We start from the raw sequence: 27,794 nt of genomic DNA on the forward strand, positions 1-27,794 counted from the left end.
TTATATATATTTTCTTAACAAATTTATGAAAAAAAATTCATAATCACTTATATTTAAAAATTACAAGCGATATCTTAGTTGCAGGAGTAATGTTGTTTACCCATTTTAGCGTTTGCTAGTGAATCCAGAATTTATACCAATTGGGGTTGAGGCAGTGTTACAACGGATTTCGTGTGTTTTAAGGCCTGGAGTAATTTTAGCTAGCTGGAAACTTAAAAGAATGCTAGCCGTACTTCAAGAGCCAACTCCAGCCTCCAGGGGTACTATAATTTGAGCAATTATTTACTAGATAAAAACATTGAAGGCGTCTTCATATCGGCACCCGCAAGATTCAACGGATCACAGGTCCTCAGTTGAGATAAGTACCAATGGATCGGTGAACTGAATCACAGGGAGCCTCAAATGTGGGCGATAGTATTCGAGGTCAGTATAAATTAATTCACGACAATAATATTTATCTGAAACTGCCAAAAAAATTTCAGTTTCACGCCAATTCAAAGAACATACACACCCCACGTGAATTTCCAAAGAAGCTCAACAAATAAATTACAAAACACAGCTATCCGATGCTAAATTGAGGAATATACTGAAAGCTTTGCACAAGAAAAACCAAGAACCCACCCTGTCGAAGCAGGCAACCACATCAAAAGCACCATTGACTGCTTCTCCAGGCATAGGCAGAGAATATGATAACTACATCTGGAATATCTATTATTACAATTGGTACGTGTGCCTGCATCATATTGCACATTTAGCTTCACCTGCATTGGACATCTAGATCTGAAGATCATCAAGAGACAATTCATCCGCAGTCAACAGCTTCAATTTCTGCACAAAACGACCAAACAAGGTTGACGCTGATTGTAATAACTAGCTTACACATAGACAGATAAGGAGGCCATTAACTTGTGCAAGAAAGCAGAAAAAGCTCCTGTTCTAGTGGTAAAGGACTATGATTTTGGATTTCACTAAAAATACAACGCATTTATAAAATAAATACTTTTCAAAATACGAGATAAATGACTATTACATTAGAACTTTCACTTGAAAATTGAAATACACAATCCTCTAAATAAAACACATCTTGGGCCTTTAAGGGATACGAAGATTACCTTGACTCCTTTTTCCCCTAATTTTGGATTATGCAATGGGAACATTCGTTTAATTGTTAGATCACAAACAAAGGAACTGCTCTTGCCTACTAGTGCTACAGGCATAAAGTAGCATGAATTCATGGCGTGTTCATGCGTTTGTATCCCTTGCATACATTATCTACTACCCCCAACACCAACCAGCTGTGGGATTCTCCTTGTTTTTCAGATGATGATATTCAATTTAACCAAGAAAAACTATTCTCGGCCAATTAAATTCATTTTAACCAATAAAAACTAGCCCTGTCCTTTTATTAATAAATTAAATGTTTTTAGTATGTTCAAATACAGTTTTAGGAGTCAATTTTTATTGCGCCAGAACTAATTGCACTCCAGCGTGGTCAATAAATGGCTGTGTAAAGGGTACTGGGGAAAATAAACAAGTTTTGTACCGTGATAAATTGTGGAGGATCATCAAGACTCGATGATCCCAGAACAATTTCTCGTTTCAGCTTTGTTGACAACTTGTGGCAAACCCGTAGCTGCAACAGAACAAGTATCAGAAGAGATCGGTGTGGCCCAGCAGAGAAACAGAATGAGAAAGAGAGAGAACACATCCCAAAATTAATACCTCAGATCGTGTCGCTCCACCAACAATAAACACAAAAATTCGTTGACCCATCTTCGCGAAATCACTAGACGCATGCCTTAAAATCGAATCGCTGCAAGAAAAGACAAAAAAAATTTTTTTAAAAGAAGGTAACTGTGTAGGTAAATGTACCATATGCATCAAATAGGACATGAAAGATCTGAAACTACAAAGAAACACAACATCATGTATAAGCTATTTGACCAATCACAAATGAACAATGCATAACTTTTTTTATTGACAGTGGTTCAGGTATAGCAAAATTGAGTGGAACCAGATCCAGAGATAAAATTGCGACCCAAAAGACAAATCAAAAGCCATTGAATTACCTTGAATATCCATCATCAGAGTTTCGAGGACGAGCCCATGTTGGTGTCCGTCTTGATCTCATTGAATGAGGAGGTGGAAGTTGACCTGTCCTTACAGATGCCCCCTGAGCAGTTCCATGAAAAGTTGGACTAGGATCATTCATACATGGATAATCATTCTTTGGTAGTTCACCTTTACTAAGTTTTTCAATGAGTTCCTGCACAGCAAGAAGTAACATTTAAGCAAATGGTTCATTTCGGGTAAAAATAGATGGCATGACAGCAACACAAACAGAGAGCGCTACTCCTGAATTAACTCCAAATTTCACAATTGACTCTTATAGTGCCCTCCTTAACTCACTCATGCATTCTTAGAATTATCACAACAAAATCAGTCTAAAAGTTTCAGCCGCTTTACCATTGATGACATTCAAAGAATAGAGTACTACAAATATGCCAATAAATCTGGACAGGAATGACAAAAGAGGGTCTACATTATAACATTAAAACATCAAAAGGCATCAAAATGGAATAAACTTCATTTAACTCCAAACCCGCCTACCAGCAAAATATGTTGGTCTCCGCCTTTATGAATTGTCCATAAGAAAAGTTAAAGAACCTCCAATATATGCAAATTGAATTGTTATTTGAGGAAATAATGCATTTGCTTGTACACTGTCATTATTATGACTAATTCACCAGGTGATTTGTTGGCATTATAAAATTTAAACCCTAATAGGTATAGGTAAAAGCACATAATAATTCCACCCATCAGAGGTCTCTTCCAAGGTGTAACCTTTGCCAGAACATTTGTGGGTTACTGATGCTTCTGGATTATGTGCTCGAATCCAAACCTCAATGTGATGTTGAAGGAATTTAGTAATGACAGATTCTTCTTCTCTTACTCACCTGCATGAAGGAAGAATCATGCAATTTCTCCTGTCTATGATTAATGTTCAATTTATTCGTCAAAACATACAGCATTCACTGTCTCTCATTTTGAGCTCTACGCCCATTACCCAACAAAAAAAAATCAAATAATGGTTATTTCACGAGGTTACTAGAAACCATGAAAAACAAAAAGAGAATAGACTACCTCTATTACAGGGTAAAAACGTGATAATTGCCATGCTGATTCTTCACCAGGACGGTCTTTTCGAGCAGCGTGCTTCTTCTGCAAAAACAAGAAGAAAGGATTTAAGCATATGCGTCAGATGCCCCGCGCGGGGGTGGGGGGGGGGGTGGTTGGTGGTTGTGGGGTGTTATTCAAAAAAGAATCAAAAGAATGAAAGACAATTACTTAGACCACAGATCTGTTACCTTGTTAACGTCAAATTTAAGGGAAAATGGTACAATTGAGCTTTTTTTGGTGTCTGATGATGTCTCCAAAAATTTCATATTATAAACTGCATTCATATCATCCGCCGGTATCCTTGCCAACTACATTACATACATCAGGATGTCAATTATAGTATGAGCGATATATACCATAAAAGATAAGCACTGCTTTTCCCTCCACTCGAAAATACAGATGAGAGTCCAGACATAAAAAGTAAAATGGGTTATGTACACCTAAATAAAAGATGAGCTAAATATATAATTGTAAAAGTGGCACCAACCTCCATAAGTTTTGCAATTTTGCCATCCTCAAATTTCTCGGGATAAACAGCAGCATAAATCATCAATAATCGCAACTTATTTTCACGTGATACATCCTGATGATATCACACCACAAATATGCTAAGAGTATTTTCACAAAAAAAAAGACCTAGAAAAAGGAAAAAAAACTAACCTCTTTTACTCTAAGAAAATTAATAAGGTCTTTGGTAGCAGCATCTCCAAAAACCAGGTCCTGCTCTAGTTGCCCAACTTCTTTAAGCCCCGATTCCCTAATAATTTTATTTAATTTTCCTGCAATCTGATGAAGAGCAAATAACTAGCAAATGCAAAAAAAGAACCGATCCAAAAATATGAATTTTTCATTGGCTTCTTTACACTGTTCTTTAATGGAATTAGCTTGTTTACCACTGGTATTTAATGAAATAAATTGTGTTATTCTTTTAATGATTTATTAATGATAAATCATCAACTGGGGAATCAGACCACATGCTATACAGAAGGTAACATTCGCTATATCAGTTCACATTTTTGAAACTGATCGGGGTTACATGCCACAAAAAGGTATATATCATTGTAAAACTGAGATATAAATTAACAAAAGCAAACCTCTGCAATTAATTCTTCAAATAAGTAGCACCTATTGGACTTGGGTTGAATGATATAATCCTAATCAAGGTCAAGGAGACCACCCATACCTTTTCATGCCCCCATTGGGATAAAATAAAGTGGAAAACTTATACCTGTTTTGTATTATTAATTTTTGAATTATTTTATTATGCTATTCTATGGATTGAATGCAACCATATTTTAAGGCCGCAAGCTTTCATATATGTAAATCTTAGATTAAAAGGTTTTGTCAAAATAGATATTTTTTCATCAATTGAATTGTGAGTCCTCTCTCAAACTTGTTAAAATTCTTACAGATTTGCAAACAAATTAAAACTATTAAGACTCATACATGTGAGGCTCCACGGACTTTGTTCTATGAACCATTGGAGCATTTATATGGGATGTCTTCAACATATTGTTGGTGTTCACATCACTAACCGTTCCTGCCAATGCATGAGGCACAAATAGGTTCTCAAGAACACCATCATATACAGAAAATTAGCCAAATGGTATATTCATTGCATGTAATAAATACAATAAGTGGCGGAATCGGCAAGCAGCAGCCACACAACCAAACACAAATCAAACTGAAATTCTTAGTGCCAATGACATTACTTGAGATAAATGGGTTGACAGAGTAAGAAATTCTAGACACTTACATCAACATGGAGGGAGAGCTTTTCAATTTGTTCACTATATTGAGGCAGAGCTTGAACCATCTTATGCAAATCCCGAGTAGAAAGTTCCCCATCCCTACGCATGACACGTGTGCATTAGGCATGATACCAGAAGTTCCCAAGCAACCCGTTACAAAATAGAAGTACAGCAAACAGAAGCTAATACCGATAATTTGAATACCAATAATTTAACATGTAACCAACTATCTACTTGATGCGCGTGTTAAACATCCCTCATAAAAACATATCTTTGCGCTTTAATTGATTGTAAAAGGATAAGAATTTTTAATGGATCTATTCCAACATATAGATAAACAGGCTTCCTACGATATTTCCAATCTGAAGATGCACGCTTCAGATGGTAGAACCAAAATCTATGAACCAACCTTGAACCATGGATTTGTGCAGCTTTATTTTTTGATACAAAGTTTGTCATCTTCTCATGCAATCGCTCGCTTGCCTGACATGGAAAACAAGTGATAAAAGTAGTTTACAATCCGCTCCTTTCAAAACCAGGAATTTCAGACAAATGTAGCATTCCTGCATATTCTACATACATCAGCTATATGAGAGTGACGGAGCTCAAGCCAAATGGGGTCATGATCCTCCAAAAGAACCTCTTTTTTCTCTGGAACGCCGCCTGTTTTGCTCGGGACCTGAGAAGTATACTAGCGATCGTAGAGTTTACACTCACCAAAACAACACGTAAGCAGCAACTAGATGACTTACCTGATGAACATATTTATTCCCTTCCATATTTAATAAATCATGGCACATCGCATCATATGTCCATTCATGTATAATTGGAGCAATCTTGATACCAAAAGCATAATGTCACATATGGGCCTGAGACTTGGATTCAGCAAGTATATTTGTAATTTTAATCAACGAATCGACAGTTCAAACCTGGTCTATAGATCTATCTAAAATTATCAGCTCGCATGTCTCTGACTGGGGGAAGTTAGGGAGGCTGGATTTATATTTCATGAGACAATTCCAAATAGCAGCAGCCAGCTTTGTAGGAATTAGATCGCGAAAAGTGGTCATTGTATTAGGATCAAGTGATTTGGCAGCGCGGTAGCGGACGGATGGAAACTCCTGTCACATGACACAGTTATGCAGGTCTTGAGTCTTGACACTTCAAAATTGAATATGGCCCACATAATCAATAACCTACATACCCGCAATGACGCAAATACTGTAGCTATACGAGTAGCCATCATATTCAAACACGCATCACCTTTACGAGAACTTTCTTCATCCCCAAATAGATCCTCAAGAGCTCTATCATTGTCAGTGACAAAACCCTGAAGTTACAATATATTTGTCACATACCTCTCTATACATACAAGAATACTCCAATTTCACACCATACAAAAGTTTTGAATAATTGAGAGCTACCAATTGCCAAGTGTCACCCATCTCTTGTCTTATTTTCATGTTTAAGTTAAATAAAATTAAAATTCGAAAACCCTACAGGGGATGTCTGTCACACATGTTGAACCCATTTTAGTTTCAGCATCCATTCTACTTGAAAGAAAATTAAGAGTTGGAGACGAAAGAGTTTGGAAGGATTAGGGGATAGCATACCTGACTATCTATCGAAAAATATTCCAGATTCATCTGCAGATTTCTGATCCAAAATGAGAACAAAGACCAAATCTAACAGTATGAAATAATGATTGCACATCAAAAAGTTTAAGTGTGCAATTATAACCTCTCTCAAGGCGCCAATGCGAGATAAAACAGTTCCATCTTTCTTTATGTGACTAACCAACTCTCGAGATACAGGTGAGCTAAAGAAGATGAATGCCCTGATAGAAAACAAAAGCAAGTAGAGAAAGGAAAGAGACGACCAATAAGCATCAATTTTATAAAGACGAGGCAAAGGAATTCAAAAAATTGTTGAAAGCTTAAAACAAGCAATCAAAAAATACTTGGCATACTTTCTATACAAGGGTGATCTTCCAGACATATCAGAAAGAAAGATAACGATGCTGCATAACAAGGAAAGCAAACACATGAGAGCATGAATGAAAGGGTGACAGGAATGGGGGAGAGAAAAACCAAAAATTTGGTGATACACAAATTAAAAATGAAAAAAATATATTTAAGAAGCAAGGTTGAGAAGATCAAATAAAAATTATAATTATATAAATGACTTAAACTTGAGAGACAGAGAGCTTTGACATGTGCCAAAAAAAATATTAAAAACCCAGAAATTGAAAAACAGAAAAGATAACAGCAAACTGATAACCAAGGTCAACTGCGCATCAGTTAAAGATCTCACAACAGGCTGTGCGACACAAATGAGTACCACAAACCAGCAACAATTCGAACAGGATTGATGCTTATGGAATTCAGAACCTATACCAATATAGTTGAGCTCTATGAACAGGACTATAAACGAATTAATGCTGATAAGGTGAGTGAAATTTTTAAAAATCTGTTGATCTAGAAGCATCACCAAAGTGTTGTAACAACTCCGTCGTTTCTGAATTTCCCTAAACTTAACCTGAATCATCAGCACCAGTTTGATAATAATTGTATTCTCTATTGAAAATGTGCATTGCCTGCTCCTTTTCTTCTAAAAAAAAAACTGAATGCACCAATATAATATCACTGGCGGAGGAAATACAAACTAATCCATAAACAGATTAATTCATCCATACAGAATGATGATCCGTCTCACAATAAAAGCACATCAATTGCTTCAGATTCTCAGGCAAAGACGATTACACCTATCAATTGCGAAACAACAGTATCCAAAACACGTTATATGTCAAAGAAATGCATGTTGATTGATATCCACTCAGACCTAGAAAGTTACAGGGCAAAAAAAAAAGTGAAAATTATTGAATTATAAACAAGCAGTACGATTTAAAATAATTGGTTTACTATTCGAAAGATGATGAAATAAGAGCCATTACTTTTCTTTGGTTGGCTGGATGAAATATATGGCATCCATGGTTGGCAGTGGTTGTCTTCGCTTGTGTATGTCCTCCACCACTGCAAACATCACAAAATTCATTGCCTATTCAAAATCAACAGTGTCGTACTACAATAGAAGGATGCACCATGTGCCACAGCTGGCTCATGATACAGCGATCAGGTAAATTTTGTTGAAGATGAATTGAGTAAGCCAGTACATTTTTCACTTCAGAATCAATCAAGTGCTTGTTTCTTATTCCGAAATCATTTAGCCAAGGATTTTCCAAATGGAGTCAATATACAAACAGAAAAGAAGAATAAATAATTTAAAAATTCATTGAGGATTCACACACATTCCTGCATGGTTTTGCCAACTGCAAGAGCTAATCACCAATCCTACATTATCAAAGCAAATCTTGCTTATCCTAGAAGTTCTCAAGAACTGATATTTAATGGACGAAATTCGATATATTACAAGATTCAATGTATTTTTCTAGTGAAAAAGGTACAAAAACTGTTGTTTGGTTGCTAACAGATTGGTGGCTAATTTCAAAAAAATAAGTGGGCAAGCAAAGCTTACAAACCCTTGAAAATGATAGAAACACTTTGATACCCAAACTATATTCTTAAGCAGTTCGCATGTAACAAACATGGCTCAAGACCTGTTTAGAGCTCGAAGTTCCAACTACTCGCAATTGTAAAATTGTAAAAGCATATAGCGTTTGCACAAAACAAAAAAAACGACATTTTTACAGCAAGCCAACGGCAGAATTATAAGAAAAATATTCTTCCAAGGAAAAAAAAAGAATGATAAGAAAAAGGCAAGTTAAGTTAACAATGATAAATATATATTTTTTTTCCAGAGACTGGCCTTCTATATCTTACATGAAACTCCTTCCTCCGTGATATCTGCCATCTTGCATGCATATGACATTATTTTAACAGTTACCTTGTCCATGATAAGCACCTACAAAATGTTAAAAACTGGACGGTGACGAAATCTTACTGTTCATAATTAAAATGAACAAAAACTACAACGATCAAAATCTAGAAACATATTCATGACAATTCAAACATACACAAGAACTTATTTTAGATGGTCGATGGTTTACTTTCAAATGTAGTAGACTAACATATATAAGAAAATCAAAAGATTTTCTATCAAATTTAAGCTCAGAAGCGAGGCTGCAAAGCAAATAAGGCTTCTTTTTTTGCTCAACCCATGATTTAATTACATTAAAAAAAATTACATGGTAGTTTTTATGCTCCAATCACAAAAACTGGTTTTCATAACTGGCTGGCAGGCCCCGCACAAAATAATCTTTAACAAAACCCTTAAGTAATCTAACAAAATTGACTTCATTTATGGATCCAAACTCCGAATGGATGGAATTAAAGGTTGGACTTTTTTTAGTAAGCCTTCATACATTGAGCTCCTCTGAGATATTTTGCGGAAAAATATAATGTCGAAGGAAACAAAATTGCCCAACAAACATAACGTATATCTAATAGCCCTGATAGATGTTTGAATATAATGTTCAGCAAAGATATCAGATAATATCAAAATACTTTCTAATTTATTTTTCACTGAAACTTAGACACCAATAAGTTACTTTTTAGCAATGAAGATCAACATAAACCCAAACAATGAAGACAAGACCAAAGCAGAAATTCATGTCTACAATGTTTCTACCTTCCAGCTTGACTTTGAGTCCCCTGTTTTGGCTGATCGAAGCATTTCATATAATAATCCTGAAAATCGCATAAACAATTATAAGTAACAAATAGCATAGACAATTTAACAAAATCAAACAACACCAGAATGCCATGATTCAGTATAGCAATGCAATTGCACAAAATTACACCGAACAAATTGAGTTGCAACTTTTATACATAAGATATTATTTAAAATAAAAAAGTTTGAGCCATAAAGTGAAGAGATGTCAACTCAAACTGTAAAAAACACTAAATACATTTAGGTGTTCCACGACAACTCTTTACTTGCTAAGAGGGATTCCAATTTATTTTTTTTCAAAAAAAGACATACATATCATTATCGCAATCTCAACAAAATTTAATACACAGCAAGGAGAACAATCTCACCTTTCCGAGGAAAATGCTATCTTAAAAAGTTTCCCAAGTAATGGCCACAATGCTTCATTTGCGGTTAAATTCTACACTTTAACTTTAATCCCTAATCCAAGTGATTTACAGTAATTTTCCAAACAAATTGAAACCAAAAATCTGCAAATAATTAGTAATTCCTCTCAAGCATGATCAATTAACATAAAAAATCAAATTTCACAATATTCGTGCGAGAGCTCTATTTTTCTTCCGAAGGAATTTCTTAGGATTGAGGAAACACGACATATGTGATTTAACTAACTTGCACTTTTAACAACAATTTCACCACCTTTGTCCCTGCATTTCAACATGTCTACCGACTGACTCCGTGTTTAAAAAGGGAGAATCCCCAGTCATGTCCATTCACGTGTAGATGAATTTCACGTAAGACTTTTTTTCAGGAAAATAAGGAACAAAAGAGCATGTCAAATTGAAATTCTAAAACTCGGCACAATACCAATGTCAAGATTATTCATGAGAATTTACGTAAAGATTATTCATGAGAATTTACGTATACGGTATATCTGGCCATAGATAATTAATAATTTCGAAATTTTTTGGCTGAAGAAATGCTACCCAATGATTATAGCTCCCCATTCGGTGAGAACAAAAGTTGGAAGGATCAATTCATCTTCAAGTTTACAATCTTACTCATAGTGGAATTTTATACTCCCATTAATCCCTACAGCTTGCACATTAAATCAGAAATCCCCTTGGATCAACCCATCAAATGTAGTTAGTTCAATGAATTTTGACTTCAACAGCGAACCATTCACAAGCCATCGATCCATTTCTTTGGCCATCTCCTTTGATCACTGCCATACATCTCCACAACACATAGTCTTTTCCCAACCACCACGATTCCATGACCCTTTCTTCGACAGTTGATGTTGAATCAACCCAACTATAGAACACATATCTCAGCTTTTGCATACAAAAAAAAAGCTACAAATAGACAGAGATCAAGTTCGACAAACAATAATTAACTTGAATTTCAAACTCAACACACATAATAACAGAAACCGAACTACATAAAAAAATCAGAAAACTCCAGGAATAGTTCACACAACATAAATCAATCTCAACGGCAAAAAAACTACTCAACTCAATCATAAACCCCGCAAACAGAAAACCACCAAAAAACGGAAACATAAACACGTGAAGGACTAGAAAGGCGTAGAGATTGACTTACTGTCGCGGCTAATTTGGCGGAAATTCTTGTACTCGCCGCCTTGCGACGACGAATCCGAATCAGACATCGACATAGCACAAAATTCAATGTTCCACAAGCTCTGACTTGGTATTTTCCTCGATTGATCGATCCCGAGTGTCGTTGATCGAAAGTCCTGAGATGTTCTTGAAGGGAAGGGGGGAGAGATGGATGAAAAATCTCAGGTGAAAAAGAGATTGGAAATGGTTTGTTTGATATTTGATGATTTGAGTTTAGAAATAATAAATGGACTTCATTTTTGGGCTTTACGTGTGTTTGACTGTTCAAGCCCGAACATTTTACTAGTCTTCCAGGTCGGGCAAATATAAATATAATTAATTACTATGTTTGAATACATTTTTTTTTAAATAAATATCAATTTGTTTATGATCATATATATATTTTCATGTAAATATAACTATAATCTCGCATGTCTGATATATCTAATTTAATGTTTCCATTGTAATTTTCCCAGTTAGTTCCTAAATATTATAAAATTATTTCTTCATTTGGTGCGATAATTTAAACATCGCCTGTCTTTGTTGGTGGAGATTTATCTAAATCCTGCCATTAATACGAGACGCGTTTCTTGTTAAATTTGTTTGTCGAATGGTCGTCTTTTGACCTCTCTGTATATCTATTATTTCTTATTTTAATTTGCATCAAACATATTATATCATCATCCAAGTCATTGATATAGTAGAAAATATTACTTGTCGGGATCAGGAAATTCGGAGAAGACAACATTGTCCGAAACGTGCATTCCAATGGTTGATATTTGTTCTCTAGATCGCAAAATCGAATTAGGGACAAATAAGCGGAAACACAAGCACAAGTGCATGGTTATTACTCAATCATCTATTCTTACCACAGAATGAGTGCATATCTTCTCTACCATCTGAGAATGTACAATGTCTCAACTACAACTGAAATAGCTAAAATTAGCAATGTGGTAGCTTAACCAACAGAAACCATCTAAAATGTTCATAAAAAATATAAATAAGAGCATTCTAGCAAATCAAAGGCTGCACCATTCTCAGAAATGAACAAGCTATACTGGATACGAGCATAAACTGAAATGCGCATTTGATAAGGAAAACATGAATATGAACTAAGTTAAATCTGCCATTTATGAAACCGCGATTCACCAGGAACTCTTTTTCTTCGAGCCATAGTAACCGAGATACCATTCCACGAATTTCTGCAACCCGGTCTCCAGATCAGTGCTTGGCTTATAACCAAGCTCTTTGGCAGCCAAACTTATATTCGCATGTGTAAACAAGACGTCGCCGTTTGTAGGCATCGGCAACACCTTCTTCTTCGCCTTTGTCTTCAACAACTTCTCTAGGATACTCACAAGTTTAGCCACAGGCACAGGGCTAGTATTTCCCAAATTATAAATTTTGAACTGTGCAGCACCTCTTTTCTTCCCACCACTCCCGGTACTCTTCTTAGCGGCATCCAACGCCGCCAAACAACCCTTCACCACATCATCAATGTATGTAAAATCTCTAGCAACAGTAGCATGATTAGCCCCTTCAAAAATCTTTATCTCTTTCCCTCTCAATATATCCTTGGTGAAGAAATAGTAAGCCATGTCAGGTCTTCCCCAGGGGCCATAAACGGTGAAAAACCGCAGCCCGGTGATCGAAAGGCCGTATATATGATTATAAGCATGTGCTATCTCTTCACCAGCCTTTTTAGTGGCTGCATACAAACTAGCAGGCTGATCGGTCCTATCTTTTTCCGAAAAGGGAACCTTAGAATTGAGACCATAAACAGAACTAGATGAGGCCCAAACAATACTAGGCTGAGGATTAGCATTTTTACATGCCTCAAGCAAGGTAACGAAGCCATTAACATTACTATGAATGTAAGAACTGGGGTTCTGCATTGCATACCGCACACCAGCCTGCGCAGCCAAATGCATTACATGCGTAAAATGCACAATCTCAAACAACCTAGCAAGCAAAACAGCATCATTGATGTCATCTTCTATTATAAACACGCAGTGGCGCTCGAGGAGGGATTTCCGGGCTTTTTTCAGCCCGATTTCATAGTAATTGTTGAAATTATCGAACCCGACAACGCCGTCCCCTCGTTGTTTAAGAGAAATGGCTACATGGGATCCAACAAAGCCAGCAGCCCCGGTGACCAGGACAGAGAAGCCAGATTTCGAACGCGGACGTGCCGAGTTTCTGGCCTTATTCTCCCAATTCGGGTTCAACTTATGCCGGCCCGAAAAACCCGTGTTCTGGAGGCTACGGCGCTTCCCGGAAGAAGTGGCGGAAGGCGGAGAGCAGAAGAAGAAAAGAAACAGCAAAAAGAGAAACAAGAAGGACCAAAGTGTGATTCTTGGGGGAAAACGCAAGCGGTGGAAGCCATACGCCGCCGTCTTGTCCGGTTTGAACTTGGCAGGACTGTAGGGGATGATCGGATCAAAATGGGAGAGTATGGGCTTCAGTTGCGCCATTAAAATTCCCCAAAAAAAAACTCGGATTCTTCTCAATTTGCCGCACGCTTGGAGGGCAAAAATAACGCAGGCTGAAATGGGCCAAGATTTAGAGCATTAATCGCATTTAAGGTGCTCCCATAATCAAAGGAGCAAGCAATTTTCCCAGTCGAAATGCGATCTGCGCGATGAAGAGAGGAGAGTGAAGAGGGTTTATATGGGACGGTGGGCGGCGGTGGTGTGCTGGCGATCCGTGGGGGAAAGCAAAGGGTCCTCTGTTTATTTATTTCGAAAAGTCCGAGGAATTTCCAAAAAAAACAAATATTATTTAATATTTTTTGTTTTCCTTTTCCTTTTTAATTTATTTTTAATTTCTTTGTTTTTTATAACAACTCTTTAGTTTATATTATATCGACCAAAGTCAAACCTTCCTTTTCGTCAATCCCTATAAGCCTTTTGAAATATGAGTAATCCGGTTACGAATAAATACAAAAAAATATTTCCAAAAAAAAAAGAATCCAAATATAAAAATAATTTAGTACTATTTTTATTCTATAGGTCCCCTATTATTTATTAGATAGCGACAAATTATACACACATATAAACACTAAAATATGCAACATAAACTTAAATTTTTATTATGCGTTTCTCCTATTCAATGGTGCATGGTTTCCATGTTTACTTGAACAAAATTAGTTGCTAAATTATTGGGTTAAAATCAAGAATTTTTATCAAGAATTTTGACAGGGAAGTGAAATTATTTGCATTAAATTTAGACATAATTAACAGCAATTTTAAAGGTAAATTTCCACGAAAAATTTCCGTTTATGTTTTATAAATTTAAATGCCATGCATATGTTTGAATATATATGAATAATTACGATTGACTAATATTATGAGTTGCAATGAAATATGTATTCAACTTAAATCTTATATGATTTAAAATCAACAACTTTATCTTTTTTATTTATTTCATGCAATCTTTATTAGGAACTCCATATAAACCCTCATTCAAAGGTGAAAGTAGATTTAAAGAAGTTTATAGGGAAAAATTTAAATTCATCCCTGACGTTTCATTTTGAATTCAAATTCATCCCTCACATTTTGAATTAATTCAATTTCATCCCTGAGATTAGAGAATATTTTGGTGAATTTAGATATTGTTGCATCTATCTCCTTTTTAAATATTAATTAATGGATTTTTTGGTTTCGTGAAATGGATAGTCCGTTTTGTGTTTAATATAATTATGCAACTTATTTGAAGTTTATATACATGAACTGAACACAAAAGCAAGGTTTTAAAAAGCGCGAAGCGGTCCGAAGCGTGGATGGCAAGCTCCAAGCTTTTCAGGCTTAAGCGGGATTAATACGAGCTTAAGCGTGAAAAAACGTTTTTGATTTTTAGTATAATTTTAATTATTTCAAACCAATAAATAGATAAAATAATTCATAAATATGATAAATTTAAGTCTAATGCATTTATTCTCATATTTATAAAATAATAAAAATCTCAAAATTACAATCTTTAGTTGTCTTTTCAATTAGACCATATAAAAAATGTTAAATATTGACCAAATCATTGTCAGATACGCTTAATTATAATTAAAATTTAAAAAATAAACATCTAAATTCTAAAACTAATTTATTATTTAAAAAAACATACATACCTTCAAAATTAAAAAAAATTAAAAAATTAAAAAATATAAAAAACGCACTTAATCACGCTTAAGCTCGCTTAATTACGCTTAATCCAGTCAAACTATGATTTGACCGCTTTTTTCCCGCTTTGCTTTAGAGCGGAGCTTTCACGCTTAATCATGCTTAATCGGCGCTTAAACGCGCTTTTTAGAACACTGCACAAAAGACAGCTTTACTTGTACATATCGATTGTAGCTCAACTTACAATGCTAAAGAATCTAAAAAATATTCCTCAAGAACATAGTCTCAAAGCATTAGAGGGCTCAATACAAAGAATTGTAGTTAAAACAAGTGGCAATGATGGATCCCACGCAAATCAAGAGCGAAGGTAGAACGGTCACGTTTAAGAGCTTACTCATCTCTCCCAAATATCCCGTGAGGGTGATTGTTGCATCTGCGATCACTCGCGCAAGTGTTCCAGCTTCAGTCGATAGCAGGCCACCGTTGTAGGTTCCACGAGAAAGCCTCGACGACATTACCTTGGAGAGGAGAGACAAGTTTACTCCTGCAACAGTACCAAGACATAGTAGGTATGGTGTTAAATTTGAGCAATATTGAACCTTGGACCACAGATTCGAGTGGTGGGAATGCTGATTAGTGGTCGAGCTCGAATATAGGACTACTCGAGCTCCAGTTGCCTCATATGGCTTTTAAAGTAGATAAAAAAAAAAATTGATGCTTAGATGAAGATCACTAGTCATAAGAAGAGAGGATAGAGAAATCTGACCTTCCAGCACTTCAGCAGAAACAAACATGATGAGGCCTGAGCAGACATATTGTGGAACAGAGTAAGGGATTATAAGATGGAAGCTGAAAAGTATTCCAAACAAGACAAAAATTTCTGATGCCAGTAATATTTGCCTGCAAGAAAGTCCAGGGTGAATACCGATCAGCTGCGGCTCGCCATGTAATGTTTCAAACATAATGGCTTCATCATTAAGGCAATGTTGATAACAGATTGATTCATGGTTTGTTTACTTGGAACTGATGAGTTAAAATTACCTATCCTCGTACATATTGCTTATGTAACTTCCGACGATGAAGTTTATCGGAAGAACCATTAGGCCAAGGCAGGCAAGAAAAATCGACACTGTTCCGGTTGTCCAACCAAAATAGTAGGTTGTGATGACACTCGATTCTGAGAGTAAAATCTCCATTGCATATTTAAGCATGAAGTAAATCAATAACTGAACCTGTAAAATATCATGGAAACTTTAAATGATTCCTGCAGTCTTGTCTGAGTTCTATATGTAAGAAAACTTTTAGAATCAAATACATAGGTGTTACCTTTACTGAAGGTGTAAGTAATCGGTAGGCTGATCCAAGAGAGTTGGCTGGTAGGCGAGAGTCCTCTAAAGACACTGTACTTGGATCACATTCTTGATCCGCTGTACTCACATCACATTCTTGATCCGGATCTTGTTCGTTTTCAGTCGACGGTAAAATTAACGGTTGCCTGAGATCCTTCTCAATCTTATCTTGCACTGCCGTATATATATTAAAAAAAAAAGAAGGTTCAGTCACAAAGTGTCATTGCCAAAAATCACATGAATTTTAAGAGAGAGCAAGATATAGACATTTGTCCATAACATATCTTCCTTGCAACAACTCTCCCTCATAAATATACAATTCTCCAATCTTGAAAGTATAGTTGTGTCTTAAACTCGCATTGAAGCAAAGTAACGCCGAGTTCTGGAAGATGGCGAATAAACTACAGGCGAGTCACATACCATCGCTAGATTCATTAGGGTTGGGATTGGCGTCAGCCTCACGAGCAGGTTCTCGGAATGAAACACACAAGCATATCATATAGACTAACCACAACAGAGCCATCACCCAACCAGGCAAATTGACTTTATTAAATGTGAAACCGAAGATCTTGAATTCAGTTTGAAGTAAGCCAGCGAGTGCTGGGCCGCAAGCCATTCCTAGAGCACTAGCACTAACAAAACCTGCTGATGCTTGCATCCGGGATTTGACTGGCACGCAGTCGCTAATGTAACGGCGATTAATAGCCCTGGCAGAGCCAAACCTGCAAAATCATGAAGGGTGGACAATGCCAAACAATCATGTCCAAGTCATTAAGATAGGAAATATATTTGATTCTAAAAGGAATGGAAGCATTCAACTACTATATTTAATGACAGTACAGAAAGTGTGCTACCCCATTCCACATTGGTCACATTGGTTTGTGGGAGAATGATGAAAATGTTTTCCATATTGTACAAACATACTATTCTCCCTACTTGAGTTAATCATTTTATTTTCGTAAAATAGCGCACATACAAAGCAAATGCTTGCCGCATGAGCACGTACCCACAAAATAGGCGACCAATCAAAAGCAATGCTAAAGAATTGAGATCAAATGCCAATGCATACATCACATTGCCCACAAAAAGGACTATGCTGCTAAATACCAGAGGTCTGAAGTATGATTTATTAGACCAAGCACTGAAATAAACCGAAGAAAATATCTGCGCGACTGCCATTGCCCCAATCACTATACCACAGACAGTTGCTGCTGCTCCCAGGCTCATAGAGTAGTCATCTGCCGTTGGAACAATAATATATGTATTGACCATGTAAAGAAATGTGTTCATCAAATTCAGCAGAAGCGACATGAAATGGTATGTCTGGTCATCAACAAGTTCTTCCGATGGAGAAGGCAACTCTTCTTGCATAATAAGTGCATGTTGCCCCAAAAAGTTGAGGAAGTTCGTTGATTGGGTTAATCTATCGATGGCTGATTTTATTAAATCGACAACAGGATCCTGCACATAAATTATTTAAGCTATGAGCCAGTTACCATCCGAAGGACATTCTACAAGCTCACAGCAGTTTGCAAGCAAGCTCTGGACAATGGACTTTGCTAAAGCAACATGGGGTGCCAAACAAGAGTCCGAAATGTAGTTACAGGTAAAACTTCACATTTGTTGACAGAAAAATCATAGATTCATAAAGCCATTTACACACTCTTAATTCTCACAAAAGCCAGCATCACAAGGAGATTCATTAAAATCAAGGAAAGCTAACTGTGTTGTGAAGGTGTGGCTACCTGGAGGAGAATTGGAGGTTGGTCGTAAATCGATGAGTAGCTTCCTCGGCGGTCCTGAAGATCAGCAAGATTGCGAGAAATAGCTCCAAAAACAGCTCCTAATCCCTGGAATCATCACCAGTCAAGCAGGAGATTAAAAAAAATGGCTAGTTAACTTTACAAGTTAACTGTTCTTTAATGCAACTTTATACGACAATGATATTGTCTGGATAGGTGTTGCAACAAGGACTAGAAAATGTAAGTTGTGGGGATTTGTTTCTGTCTAAGCACATTACCACATGCTTGAATACTTGTCGGAGCTGAGAATAAGGATGATTAGCTCGAGTTTTCACATAGTAGTCCGTGAACTTGCACCCAAATCGCTTATCAAATTTCTTAAGGATCTTCCGCACACCAATGGCATTTATTTCAACAAAATAGAGAAGCTTCAAAAGATCATGCCCAGCTGACCTATAAGCTTCTCGTAGCTCACATATTTTGGATATGTCAGGCTCATCCTGAATAGATTCGTGTTCCTTACTCAGGTGGGAGATTTTGCTTGCCAGATGGCCTTGTTGTTCCAACATAAACAGAACAACAGTTTCAATCTGCTGAACAGATCTTCATATATTAGAAATTAACGTGACCATGAATATTTACATCAAGACTAGGTTACAAGCACAAATCTACTATTAGATAAAATACGCAGGAGAACACCTCAAAACTACTCAGACAGAAAGGAAAACAGCAAAAATGACATTGAAAGGTCAAGCCGACAAGTTTCGATTTTTAACATAATGCTCCCTTAGATTAAATGAAATTTGTTATCATCATGCAAAACATGGCCATTTAGACTAAAACATAGACATTGAAACCATGATACAACTAGGACTCCCCCAAAAGTAGCTTACAACATCAAAATACAGTGTATTGGAGGTAAATATATCTACCACTAAGTACTTTGATCATCTGGAAATCATTGTATATTAAGGAACTGTTATCATGACAAATAACCAAAAACTACTTGAGTTTAAGCATAGTCGTTTCTTGTGCAGGATGTGTTACCTGATTATCCAGCATCCTCTTGAAATCATTTAGAATATGTGGATGATCTAATCTTCCAGCCTCAATTGGACTAAGGTACTGCTTTAATTTTTTCTTCATTAATTTGTAGTCGATGTAGTATCTGCATAGCACCCCCAAACTATTACAATTAATAAGGACTTTAACATAATACAACTGTATAAATCCGCAACAAACTTAATTTCTTGTTTGTCCGAATCCAAACTGAAGTGGAGCTATTCTCCATACCCTTGCCATTCTTCAATTCTTCTTTGCTTCAACTTTTTCCCAAATGCAACCATGTTTACTGCCATAAAATAATATAAAATTCCATCAAAGATAAAATAATCAAATAACAATTCGTCATGTAAAGTTTAAATTCTCTCGACTGTTAATTCTCTAGTATCCAAATGCTCTAGTAGAAAACATTGGACAGACAAAAATCTAATTATCAAGTCAACAAATATATCCACTAACATCAAATGTCAATCCTAAACGAAATTACACCGCCACTGATCACCGATAATTACACATGTGCAGCAGCCCTATCGTATGTTCTAGAGCTCAACTTGTACAAATCTAAACGCAGTAAAAAAAAAAAAAACATCAGAAATGAGAGAAATTGAAACAAAAATAAAAAAAGCATAGCACCAAATTATTTTGAACAAAAACTTGTCAGCACATTAATTAACCACAATTTTCTCGCGCCAGTCCACTCCTTAACCACAAATAACACAAACTTTTTTCTAGTCTTATAAAGTCATAACTACACCTGTCAATTATATCACACTAGAACATACTAGGGATTCTTGTTGTTTTGTGTCACAGATAAATAAATAAATAAATATATATTATTTGTGTGTTCAAGTTCTACCTGCAGGAACAGGGATTCTATTTCTTGTTGTTTTGTGTTGGTGAAAATGTTGACATGGTGTGGTTATGTGGAGAGGATACGCCTGGCATTTTACCCACTCTTTAACATCTTTTTTCTGCTCATAATAATTATTTTTTTAGTTTCTTGTTGGGACTTGGAGCAACAAATTCAATCTTTTTTTGAAGTTAATTAATATCTTTCTATGAAAGATTTCTTTTTGTTTAATTGAGTAGATTGAATCAGATTTTGTTTGTGTCCGGGGTGGCAGGGCCAGGAAAGACCAGGGGTGTCAGGGCTGTATTAAAGCAAGGGTAGCAGGGCTAGGAAAGGTCAGGGGTGTCAGGGTTGTATTAAAGCAGGCTAGGAGCTTCAGGATCCCGGGAGACCAGATCTGCATGACTTAGACAAAGCCCATGTCTCAAGGGCATGATCCCCACGACTGCCATAATCCCGAGCCTTCCGGCTTCATCGTGCGTCACAGGTAAACGTGGATAACTCCTGCACCCACGATCCAGATCGTGGCCACTATCCTGAAAATGCGGAGTGACTCTCTCACTCCAAGGCTTATAAATACATGGCCACAGGCATTTGTAGAGGTATGTTCATCTAAAATCCCAAAGCACTATACTCATTTTTCTTAAAAGCCCACTCTATTTTTAAGTCTGACTTAAGCATCGGAGTGGCCCCGTCGAAAAACCTTCCGGCGCCCCACTAACGTGCTTTCATTCTTTTCCCTTGTAAGCAGATCATCCCGATCCAGGAGGGACAAACCACATTTTACACCTACTAGCCCGGTCATCACGTTAGGCCCACTTCACTACCCTGACAACCCGAGCCCTGGTTTGATAAACCATCATCAGTTTGAATATAATACTTGTATTTCATCCGTGGTGTTATTTTTATGTAATTAATGATAAAAAAAATAGTGAGTATAAGTGTTTGAATAAATAATTAAAATACAAATAAATTATGGTTGAGTTTGGATGAAAGTATATGAAATTCATAGATTAAATGTATTTTATTTAGATACCTTACACAAAAAATCAAATTCATATTTATATTAATTTACATGATTTTATATTTAAACTCCGTAGTTATTTGCACTCGATTGTGAGTAAATTTGCACTAATTTTACATATGAAATGAGGTATAGATAACATAAATGGAGTGTAAATATAAACTCCTTTTATTTACATTATAATTGAGTTACTCACAATGTATTTTAGTAGGAATCATTTGAAATCAGTTGTGGTTAGAGTTTGTTTGGAGAGTTTATATTCTTTTTAAATTTGTTTGGTAAATTAAAAAAATAGTTTATAAATCGCCAAAATAAACGGTTTGACGACTTATAAGTTGTATTTAAAAAAGTAGGTTCACTCTGATTTTTTTTTAGAAAATATCATATTTAAATATTTTACTTCCTCATATCATCCTTGTATATTTTGAAATGTGCACCATGCGTCCATGCCCCCACCCATTGTTCAAATTAACCTACAAATATAGCAGCTACCTATTTTTCACTTAACATAAAATATAAAATAATTTTATTTTTTAAAAAAATATATATTTTTAAATATAGGTGTAAAATATATGATAAAATTTTAAAAACATTTTTGTACAAATTCTAAAACTATTCTTGGTAATTTTGATAATAAAAGATCTTATAATACCCAATACATTAACATCTTTAAGTTGTTTGAAGTATTAGTAATCCGGTTACGAATAAATACAAAAAAAATATTTCAAAAAAAAATACAAATATAAAAATAATTTATTATTTTTATTCTATAGGTCCCATGTAATTTATTAGATAGCGACAAATTATATACGCATATAAATATAATATTATATTATATTATAATAAACACTAAAATATACAACATAAACTTAATTTATTTTTTTTAAAAAAAGGAACCCTATCATAAACTTAGATTTTTATAATGCGATTCTCCTATTCAATGGTGCATGGTTTCCATGTTTACTTGAACAAAATTAGTTGCTAAATTATTGGTTTAAAATCAAGAATTTTGACAGGGCAGTGAAATTATTTGCATTAAATCTAGACGTAATTAACAGCAATTTTAAAGGTAAATTTCAACGAAAAATTTCCGTTTATGTTTTATAATTTTAAATGCCATGCATTGCAGCATATGTGTTGAATATCTATGAATAATTACGATTGACTAATATTATGAGTTGCAATGAAATAATTATTCAACTGAAATTTTATATGATTCAAAAATTTTTGTATATACATAAACTGAGATTATTCTATGCTACACCTGGAGTACTTCTTTTCCCATGATGTGGTCAAATATTAGTTTTTGGATCATCCACACACATGTCAATTTCCATAAAAATACAAGGGACCCACATGATCTAATGGTGTTGAATTAGGGAGTGAAGCACTCCCGGTGTAGGATAGACTAACCTCGTAACACAAAAGGCAGCTTTACTTGTACTGTTGTACATATCAATTGTAGCTCTTAAATTTACAATGCTAAAGAATCTAAAAAACCTTCCTCAAGAACACAGTCTCAAAACATTGGAGGGCTCAATACAAAGAATTGTAGGTAAAACAAGTGGCAACGATGGATCCCACGCAAATCAAGAGCGAAGGTAGAACGGTCACGTTTAAGAGCTTACTCTCTCCCAAATATCCCGCGAGTGTGATTGTTGCATCTGCGATCACTCGCGCAAGTGTTCCAGCTTCAGTCGATAGCAGGCCACCGTTGTAGGTTCCACGAGAAAGCCTCGACGACATTACCTTGGAGAGGAGAGACAAGTTTACTCCTGCAACAATACCAAAACATAGTAGGTATGGTGTTAATTTGAGCATTGAACCTTGGACCACAGGTTCGAGTGGTGGGAATGCTGATTAGTCGTCGAGCTCGAATATAGGACTACACGAGTTCCGGTTGCCTCATATGGTTTTTAAAGTAGATAAAAAACTGATGCTTAGATGAAGATCACTGGGCATAAGAAGAGAGAAAAGAGAAATCTGACCTTCCAGCACTTCAGCAGAAACAAACATGATGAGGCCTGAGCAGACATATTGTGGAACAGAATAAGGGATTATAAGATGGAAGCTGAAAAGTATTCCAAACAAGACAACAATTTCTGATGCCAGTAATATTTGCCTGCAAGAAAGTCCACGGTGAATACCGATCAGCTGCGGCTCGCCATGCAATGTTTCAAACATAATTTGGCTTCATCATTAAGACAATGTTGAGCAACAGATTGATGGTTTGTTTACTTGGAACTGATGAGCTAAAATTACCTGTCCTCGTACATATTGCTTATGTAACTTCCGACGATGAAGTTTACCGGAAGAACCATTAGGCCGAGGCAGGCAAGAAAAATCGACACTGTTCCGGTTGTCCAACCAAAATAGTAGGTTGTGATGACACTCGATTCTGAGAGTAGAATCTCCATTGCATATTTAAGCATGAAGTAAATCAATAACTGAACCTGTAAAATATCATGGAAACTTTAAATGATTCCTACAGTTTTGTCTGAGTTCTATATGTAAGAAAACTTTTAGAATCAAATACATAGGTGTTACCTTTACTGAAGGTGTAAGTAATCTGTAGGCTGATCCAAGAGAGTTGGCTGGTAGGCGAGAGTCCTCTAAAGACTCTGTACTTACATCACATTCTTGATCCGCTGTACTTACATCACATTCTTGATCCGAATCTTGTTCGTTTTCAGTCGACGGTAAAAGTAACGATTGCCTGAGACCCTTTTCAATCTTATCTTGCACTGCGGTATGTAAAAAAAAAAAAAGGGTTCAGATCACAAACCAAGATATACACATTTGTCCATTCAAAGCTTAAACATATCTTCCTTGCAACAACTCTCCCTCATAAATATACAATTCTCCAATCTTGAAAGTATAGTTGTGTTCTTAAACTTGCACTGAAGCAAAGTAATGCCAAGTTCTGGAAGATGGCGAATAAACTATAGGCGAGTCACATACCATCGCTAGATTCATTAGGGTTGGGATTGGCGTCAGCCTCACGAGCAGGTTCTCGGAATGAAACGCACAAGCATATCATATAGACTAACCACAACAGAGCCATCACCCAACCAGGCAAAGTGACTTTATTAAATGTGAAACCGAAGATCTTGAATTCAGTTTGAAGTAAGCCAGCGAGTGCTGGGCCGCAAGCCATTCCTAAAGCACTAGCACTAACAAAACCTGCTGACGCCTGCATCCGGGATTTGACTGGCACGCAGTCGCTAATGTAACGGCGATTAACAGCCCTGGCAGAGCCAAACCTGCAAAATCATGAAGGGTGGACAATGCCAAACAATCATGTCCAAGTCATTAAGATAGGAAATATATTTGATTCTAAAAGGAATGGAAGGATTCATCTATTATATTTAATGACAGTACAGAAAGTGTGCTACACCATTCCACATTGGTTTGTGGTAGGATGATGAAAACGTTTACCATATTGTACAAACATACTCTTCTACCTCCTTGAGTTAATCATTTTATTTTCGTAAAATAGCACAGATACAAAGCAGATGCTTGCGCATGAGCACATACCCACAGAATAGGCGACCAATCAGAAGCAATGCTAAGGAATTGAGATCAAACGCCAATGCATACATCACATTGCCCACAAAAAGGACTATGCTGCTAAATACCAGAGGTCTGAAGTATGATTTATTAGACCAAGCACTGAAATAAACCGAAGAAAATATCTGCGCGACTGCCATTGCCCCAATCACTATACCACAGACAGTTGCTGCTGCTCCCAGGCTCATAGAGTAGTCATCTGCCGTTGGAACAATAATATATGTATTGACCATGTAAAGAAATGTGTTCATCAAGTTCAGCAGAAGCGACATGAAATGGTATGTCTGGTCATCAACGAGTTCTTCCGATGGAGAAGGCAACTCTTCTTGCATAATAAGTGCATGTTGCCCCAAAAAGTTGAGGAAGTTCGTTGATTGGGTTAATCTATCGATGGCTGATTTTATTAAATCAACAACAGGATCCTGCACGTAAATTATTTAAGCTATGAGCCAGCTACAATCCGAAGGACATTCTTCAAGCTCACAACATTTTGCGAGCAAGCTCTAGACAATGGACTTTTGCTATAGCAACATGGGGTGCCAAACAAGAGTCCACAAAATGGAGTTTACTGGTAAAACTTCACATTTGTTGCCAGAAAAATCATAGATTCATAAAACCATTTACACACTCTTAATTCTCACAAAATCAGATATGGGACACGGTATCACAAGGAGATTCATTAAAATCAAGGAAAGCTAACTGTGTTGTGAAGGTGTGGCTACCTGGTGGAGAATTGGAGGCTGGTCATAAATCGATGAGTAGCTTCCTTGGCGGTCCTGAAGATCAGCAAGATTGCGAGAAATAGCTCCAAAAACAGCTCCTAATCCCTGGAATCATCACCATTCAGGCAGGAGAAAAAAAAATGGCTAGTTAGTTTCATCAAGATAACTTTATAAGTTCAATGTTCTTTAATGCAACTATATACGACAATGACTAGAAAATGTTGTAACAAGGACTAGAAAATTTAAGTTGCGGGGATTTGTTTCCGTCTAAGCATATTACCACATGCTTGAATACTTGTCGAAGCTGAGAATAAGGATGATTAGCTCGAGTTTTCACATAGTAGTCCGTGAACTTGCACCCAAATCGCTTATCAAATTTCTTAAGGATCTTCCGCACACCAATGGCATTTATTTCAACAAAATAGAGAAGCTTCAAAAGATCATGCCCAGCTGACCTATAAGCTTCTCGTAGCTCACATATTTTGGATATGTCAGGCTCATCCTGAATAGATTCGTGTTCCTTGTTCAGGTGGGAGATTTTGCTTGCAAGATGGCCTTGTTGTTCCAACATAAACAGAACAACAGTTTCAATCTGCAGAGCAAACAAGAAATCTCGATCACATGAACTTTATATATTAGAAATTAACGTCATGAATATTTACATCAAGACTAGGTCACAAGCACAAATCTAGCTACTTTTAGATAAAATATGCAGGAGAACACCACAAAACTATTCAGACGCAAAGGAAAACAGCAAAAATGACATTGAAAGGTCAAGACGAACAAGTTTCGACTTTTAACATAAGGCTCCCTTAGATTAAATAAAAGGTTGTTATCATCACGCAAAACATTGCCATTTAGATTAAAACGCAGACATTGAAGCCAGGATACAACTAGAAGGACTCCTCCAAAAGTAGCTTACAACATCAAAATACAGTGTATTCGAGGTAAGTATATGTACCACTAAGTACTTTGATCATCTGGAAATCATTGTATACTAAAGAACTGAAAGCATGTTATCATGACAAATAACCAAAAAATATTCGAGTTTAAGCATAGTTCGTTTCTCGTGCAAGATGTGTTACCTGATTATCCAGCATCCTCTTGAAATCCTTTAGAATATGTTGATGATCTAATCTTCCAGCAGCTTCAATTTGACTAAGGTACTGCTTCACTTTTTTCTTCATTAATTTGTAGTCGATGTAGTATCTGCATAGCACCCCCAAACTATTACAATTAATAAGGACTTTAACATAATACAACTGTCTATATCCGCAACTTAAACTTAATTTCTTGTTTGTCCGATCGAATCGAATCGAATCTGAAGTGGAACTACTAGATCTCCATACCCTTGCCATTCTTCAATTCTTCCTTGCTTCAACTTTTTCCCAAATGCAACCATGTTTACTGCCGTAAAATAATATAAAAGTCCATCAAGGATAAAATAATCAAATAACAATTCATCAAATTTGTGAAGTTTAAATTCTCTCTGACGGTTCATTCTTTAGTATCCAAATGCTTTAGTAAGAAAACATTGGACAGCAAAGAATCTAACATATCCAGCCAACAAATTAATATATCCACAAACATCAAATGTCAATCCTAAACGAAGACCGATCACCGATGATTACACATCTGCAGCAGCCCCCTCTCTTGTGTTCTAGAGCCCAACTTGTACAAATCTAAACATGCAAAACACTTGAATTTTTTTTTTAAGGTTCTAACAGTAAAAAAAAAAAAAAAAAACCCATGCATCACAAATAAGAGAAATTGAAACAAAAAAAAAAAAAAAAAACATAGCACCAAATTATTTTGAGCAAAAACTTGTCAGCACATTAACTACAATTTTCTCGCACCTGCAGTTCACTTCTGAACCACAAATAACACAAACTTTCAAGTCTTATAAAAGTCATAACTACACCTGTCATCACATGAAAACATTAATTTTAAAACATAAAATCCAAAACAGAAGATATCAACCAAATATCAAAACGTACGGAGATTCTTGTGCATGCAAAAGAAAACAAGGCAAGATTTCGTCTTTGGCTTTACGGGAGAATTTTGTCGGCGCGGGGTCGGATTAGATAAGCATCAACCAACCAGTTCTAGTAACGGGTCACCCAGAACTCTGATTTGGGTACGGAA

General features: G+C 36.1%; 4 protein-coding genes across 20 annotated transcripts; all 4 read right to left on the bottom strand.

Moving 5' to 3' along the window:
* Window positions 1–431: 431 nt before the first annotated feature.
* On the bottom strand, window positions 432–11,431 carry LOC140873600 (SNARE-interacting protein KEULE-like). 2 transcript variants are annotated; one of them, XM_073276780.1, is made up of 21 exons: window positions 11,202–11,431; window positions 9,579–9,637; window positions 8,771–8,852; window positions 7,885–7,963; window positions 6,901–6,951; window positions 6,672–6,768; window positions 6,545–6,577; window positions 6,136–6,261; window positions 5,861–6,052; window positions 5,684–5,767; window positions 5,512–5,610; window positions 5,341–5,414; window positions 4,937–5,030; window positions 3,841–3,966; window positions 3,668–3,763; window positions 3,369–3,488; window positions 3,145–3,222; window positions 2,070–2,266; window positions 1,723–1,813; window positions 1,544–1,633; window positions 432–828 (listed from the first exon to the last, which is right to left on the bottom strand). In XM_073276780.1, the coding sequence occupies exons 1-21, from the start codon at window positions 11,272–11,274 to the stop codon at window positions 775–777; spliced, it is 1,995 nt and encodes a 664-aa protein (XP_073132881.1). In that variant the 5' UTR covers window positions 11,275–11,431; the 3' UTR covers window positions 432–774. The 2 variants fall into 2 exon arrangements, with proteins under 2 accessions (XP_073132881.1, XP_073132882.1); XM_073276781.1 differs by lacking the exons at window positions 6,901–6,951; window positions 7,885–7,963; window positions 8,771–8,852; window positions 9,579–9,637; window positions 11,202–11,431 and having other exon boundaries at window positions 6,545–6,587; window positions 6,672–6,761.
* A 745-nt stretch (window positions 11,432–12,176) lies between these two features.
* Window positions 12,177–13,911, bottom strand: LOC140873655 (UDP-glucuronate 4-epimerase 3). Its single transcript, XM_073276856.1, has one exon. The coding sequence runs from the start codon at window positions 13,690–13,692 to the stop codon at window positions 12,364–12,366; it is 1,329 nt and encodes a 442-aa protein (XP_073132957.1). The 5' UTR covers window positions 13,693–13,911; the 3' UTR covers window positions 12,177–12,363.
* A 1,587-nt stretch (window positions 13,912–15,498) lies between these two features.
* Window positions 15,499–27,734, bottom strand: LOC140873810 (SPX domain-containing membrane protein At4g22990-like). Of its 10 annotated transcripts, none has more exons than XM_073277080.1 (12): window positions 27,702–27,734; window positions 27,506–27,570; window positions 19,715–19,772; window positions 19,469–19,589; window positions 18,700–19,014; window positions 18,425–18,529; window positions 17,686–18,140; window positions 17,100–17,401; window positions 16,657–16,853; window positions 16,372–16,562; window positions 16,097–16,230; window positions 15,499–15,874 (listed from the first exon to the last, which is right to left on the bottom strand). In XM_073277080.1, the coding sequence occupies exons 3-12, from the start codon at window positions 19,765–19,767 to the stop codon at window positions 15,633–15,635; spliced, it is 2,115 nt and encodes a 704-aa protein (XP_073133181.1). In that variant the 5' UTR covers window positions 19,768–19,772; window positions 27,506–27,570; window positions 27,702–27,734; the 3' UTR covers window positions 15,499–15,632. The 10 variants fall into 10 exon arrangements, with proteins under 10 accessions (XP_073133181.1, XP_073133179.1, XP_073133177.1 ...); XM_073277078.1 differs by lacking the exons at window positions 27,506–27,570; window positions 27,702–27,734 and adding exons at window positions 19,943–20,044; window positions 20,148–20,192; XM_073277076.1 differs by lacking the exon at window positions 27,702–27,734 and having other exon boundaries at window positions 27,506–27,603.
* LOC140873808 (SPX domain-containing membrane protein At4g22990-like) lies at window positions 22,677–27,758 on the bottom strand. 7 transcript variants are annotated; one of them, XM_073277069.1, is made up of 12 exons: window positions 27,702–27,720; window positions 27,506–27,570; window positions 26,999–27,056; window positions 26,735–26,858; window positions 25,930–26,241; window positions 25,650–25,754; window positions 24,895–25,349; window positions 24,319–24,620; window positions 23,905–24,101; window positions 23,620–23,810; window positions 23,346–23,479; window positions 22,677–23,132 (listed from the first exon to the last, which is right to left on the bottom strand). In XM_073277069.1, the coding sequence occupies exons 3-12, from the start codon at window positions 27,049–27,051 to the stop codon at window positions 22,894–22,896; spliced, it is 2,112 nt and encodes a 703-aa protein (XP_073133170.1). In that variant the 5' UTR covers window positions 27,052–27,056; window positions 27,506–27,570; window positions 27,702–27,720; the 3' UTR covers window positions 22,677–22,893. The 7 variants fall into 7 exon arrangements, with proteins under 7 accessions (XP_073133170.1, XP_073133171.1, XP_073133167.1 ...); XM_073277070.1 differs by lacking the exon at window positions 27,506–27,570 and having other exon boundaries at window positions 27,702–27,758; XM_073277066.1 differs by lacking the exons at window positions 27,506–27,570; window positions 27,702–27,720 and adding an exon at window positions 27,647–27,665.
* Window positions 27,759–27,794: the final 36 nt, after the last annotated feature.

This window comes from Henckelia pumila, unplaced genomic scaffold, assembly GCF_033568475.1.
Source record: "Henckelia pumila isolate YLH828 unplaced genomic scaffold, ASM3356847v2 CTG_80:::fragment_1, whole genome shotgun sequence".
Taxonomy (NCBI): domain Eukaryota; kingdom Viridiplantae; phylum Streptophyta; class Magnoliopsida; order Lamiales; family Gesneriaceae; genus Henckelia; species Henckelia pumila.

Coding starts and splice junctions, on each gene's coding strand:
- LOC140873655 (XM_073276856.1), bottom strand. CDS start 13,692: ATGGCGCAACTGAAGCCCATACTCTCCCATTTTGATCCGATCATCCCC.
- LOC140873810 (XM_073277073.1), bottom strand. CDS start 19,779: ATGGCAGTAAACATGGTTGCATTTGGGAAAAAGTTGAAGCAAAGAAGA. Junction 16,854..17,099: donor CCCTAATGAATCTAGCGATG/GTATGTGACTCG, acceptor TATATACGGCAG/TGCAAGATAAGATTGAGAAG. Junction 16,563..16,656: donor TACTTACACCTTCAGTAAAG/GTAACACCTATG, acceptor GATATTTTACAG/GTTCAGTTATTGATTTACTT.
- LOC140873808 (XM_073277065.1), bottom strand. CDS start 27,150: ATGAACCGTCAGAGAGAATTTAAACTTCACAAATTTGATGAATTGTTA. Junction 25,755..25,929: donor GACAAGTATTCAAGCATGTG/GTAATATGCTTA, acceptor TGATGATTCCAG/GGATTAGGAGCTGTTTTTGG. Junction 23,480..23,619: donor AGCAATATGTACGAGGACAG/GTAATTTTAGCT, acceptor ACTTTCTTGCAG/GCAAATATTACTGGCATCAG.
- LOC140873600 (XM_073276780.1), bottom strand. CDS start 11,274: ATGTCGATGTCTGATTCGGATTCGTCGTCGCAAGGCGGCGAGTACAAG. Junction 6,053..6,135: donor CAGTATTTGCGTCATTGCGG/GTATGTAGGTTA, acceptor GTCATGTGACAG/GAGTTTCCATCCGTCCGCTA. Junction 5,031..5,340: donor GCACAAATCCATGGTTCAAG/GTTGGTTCATAG, acceptor TGTCATGCGTAG/GGATGGGGAACTTTCTACTC.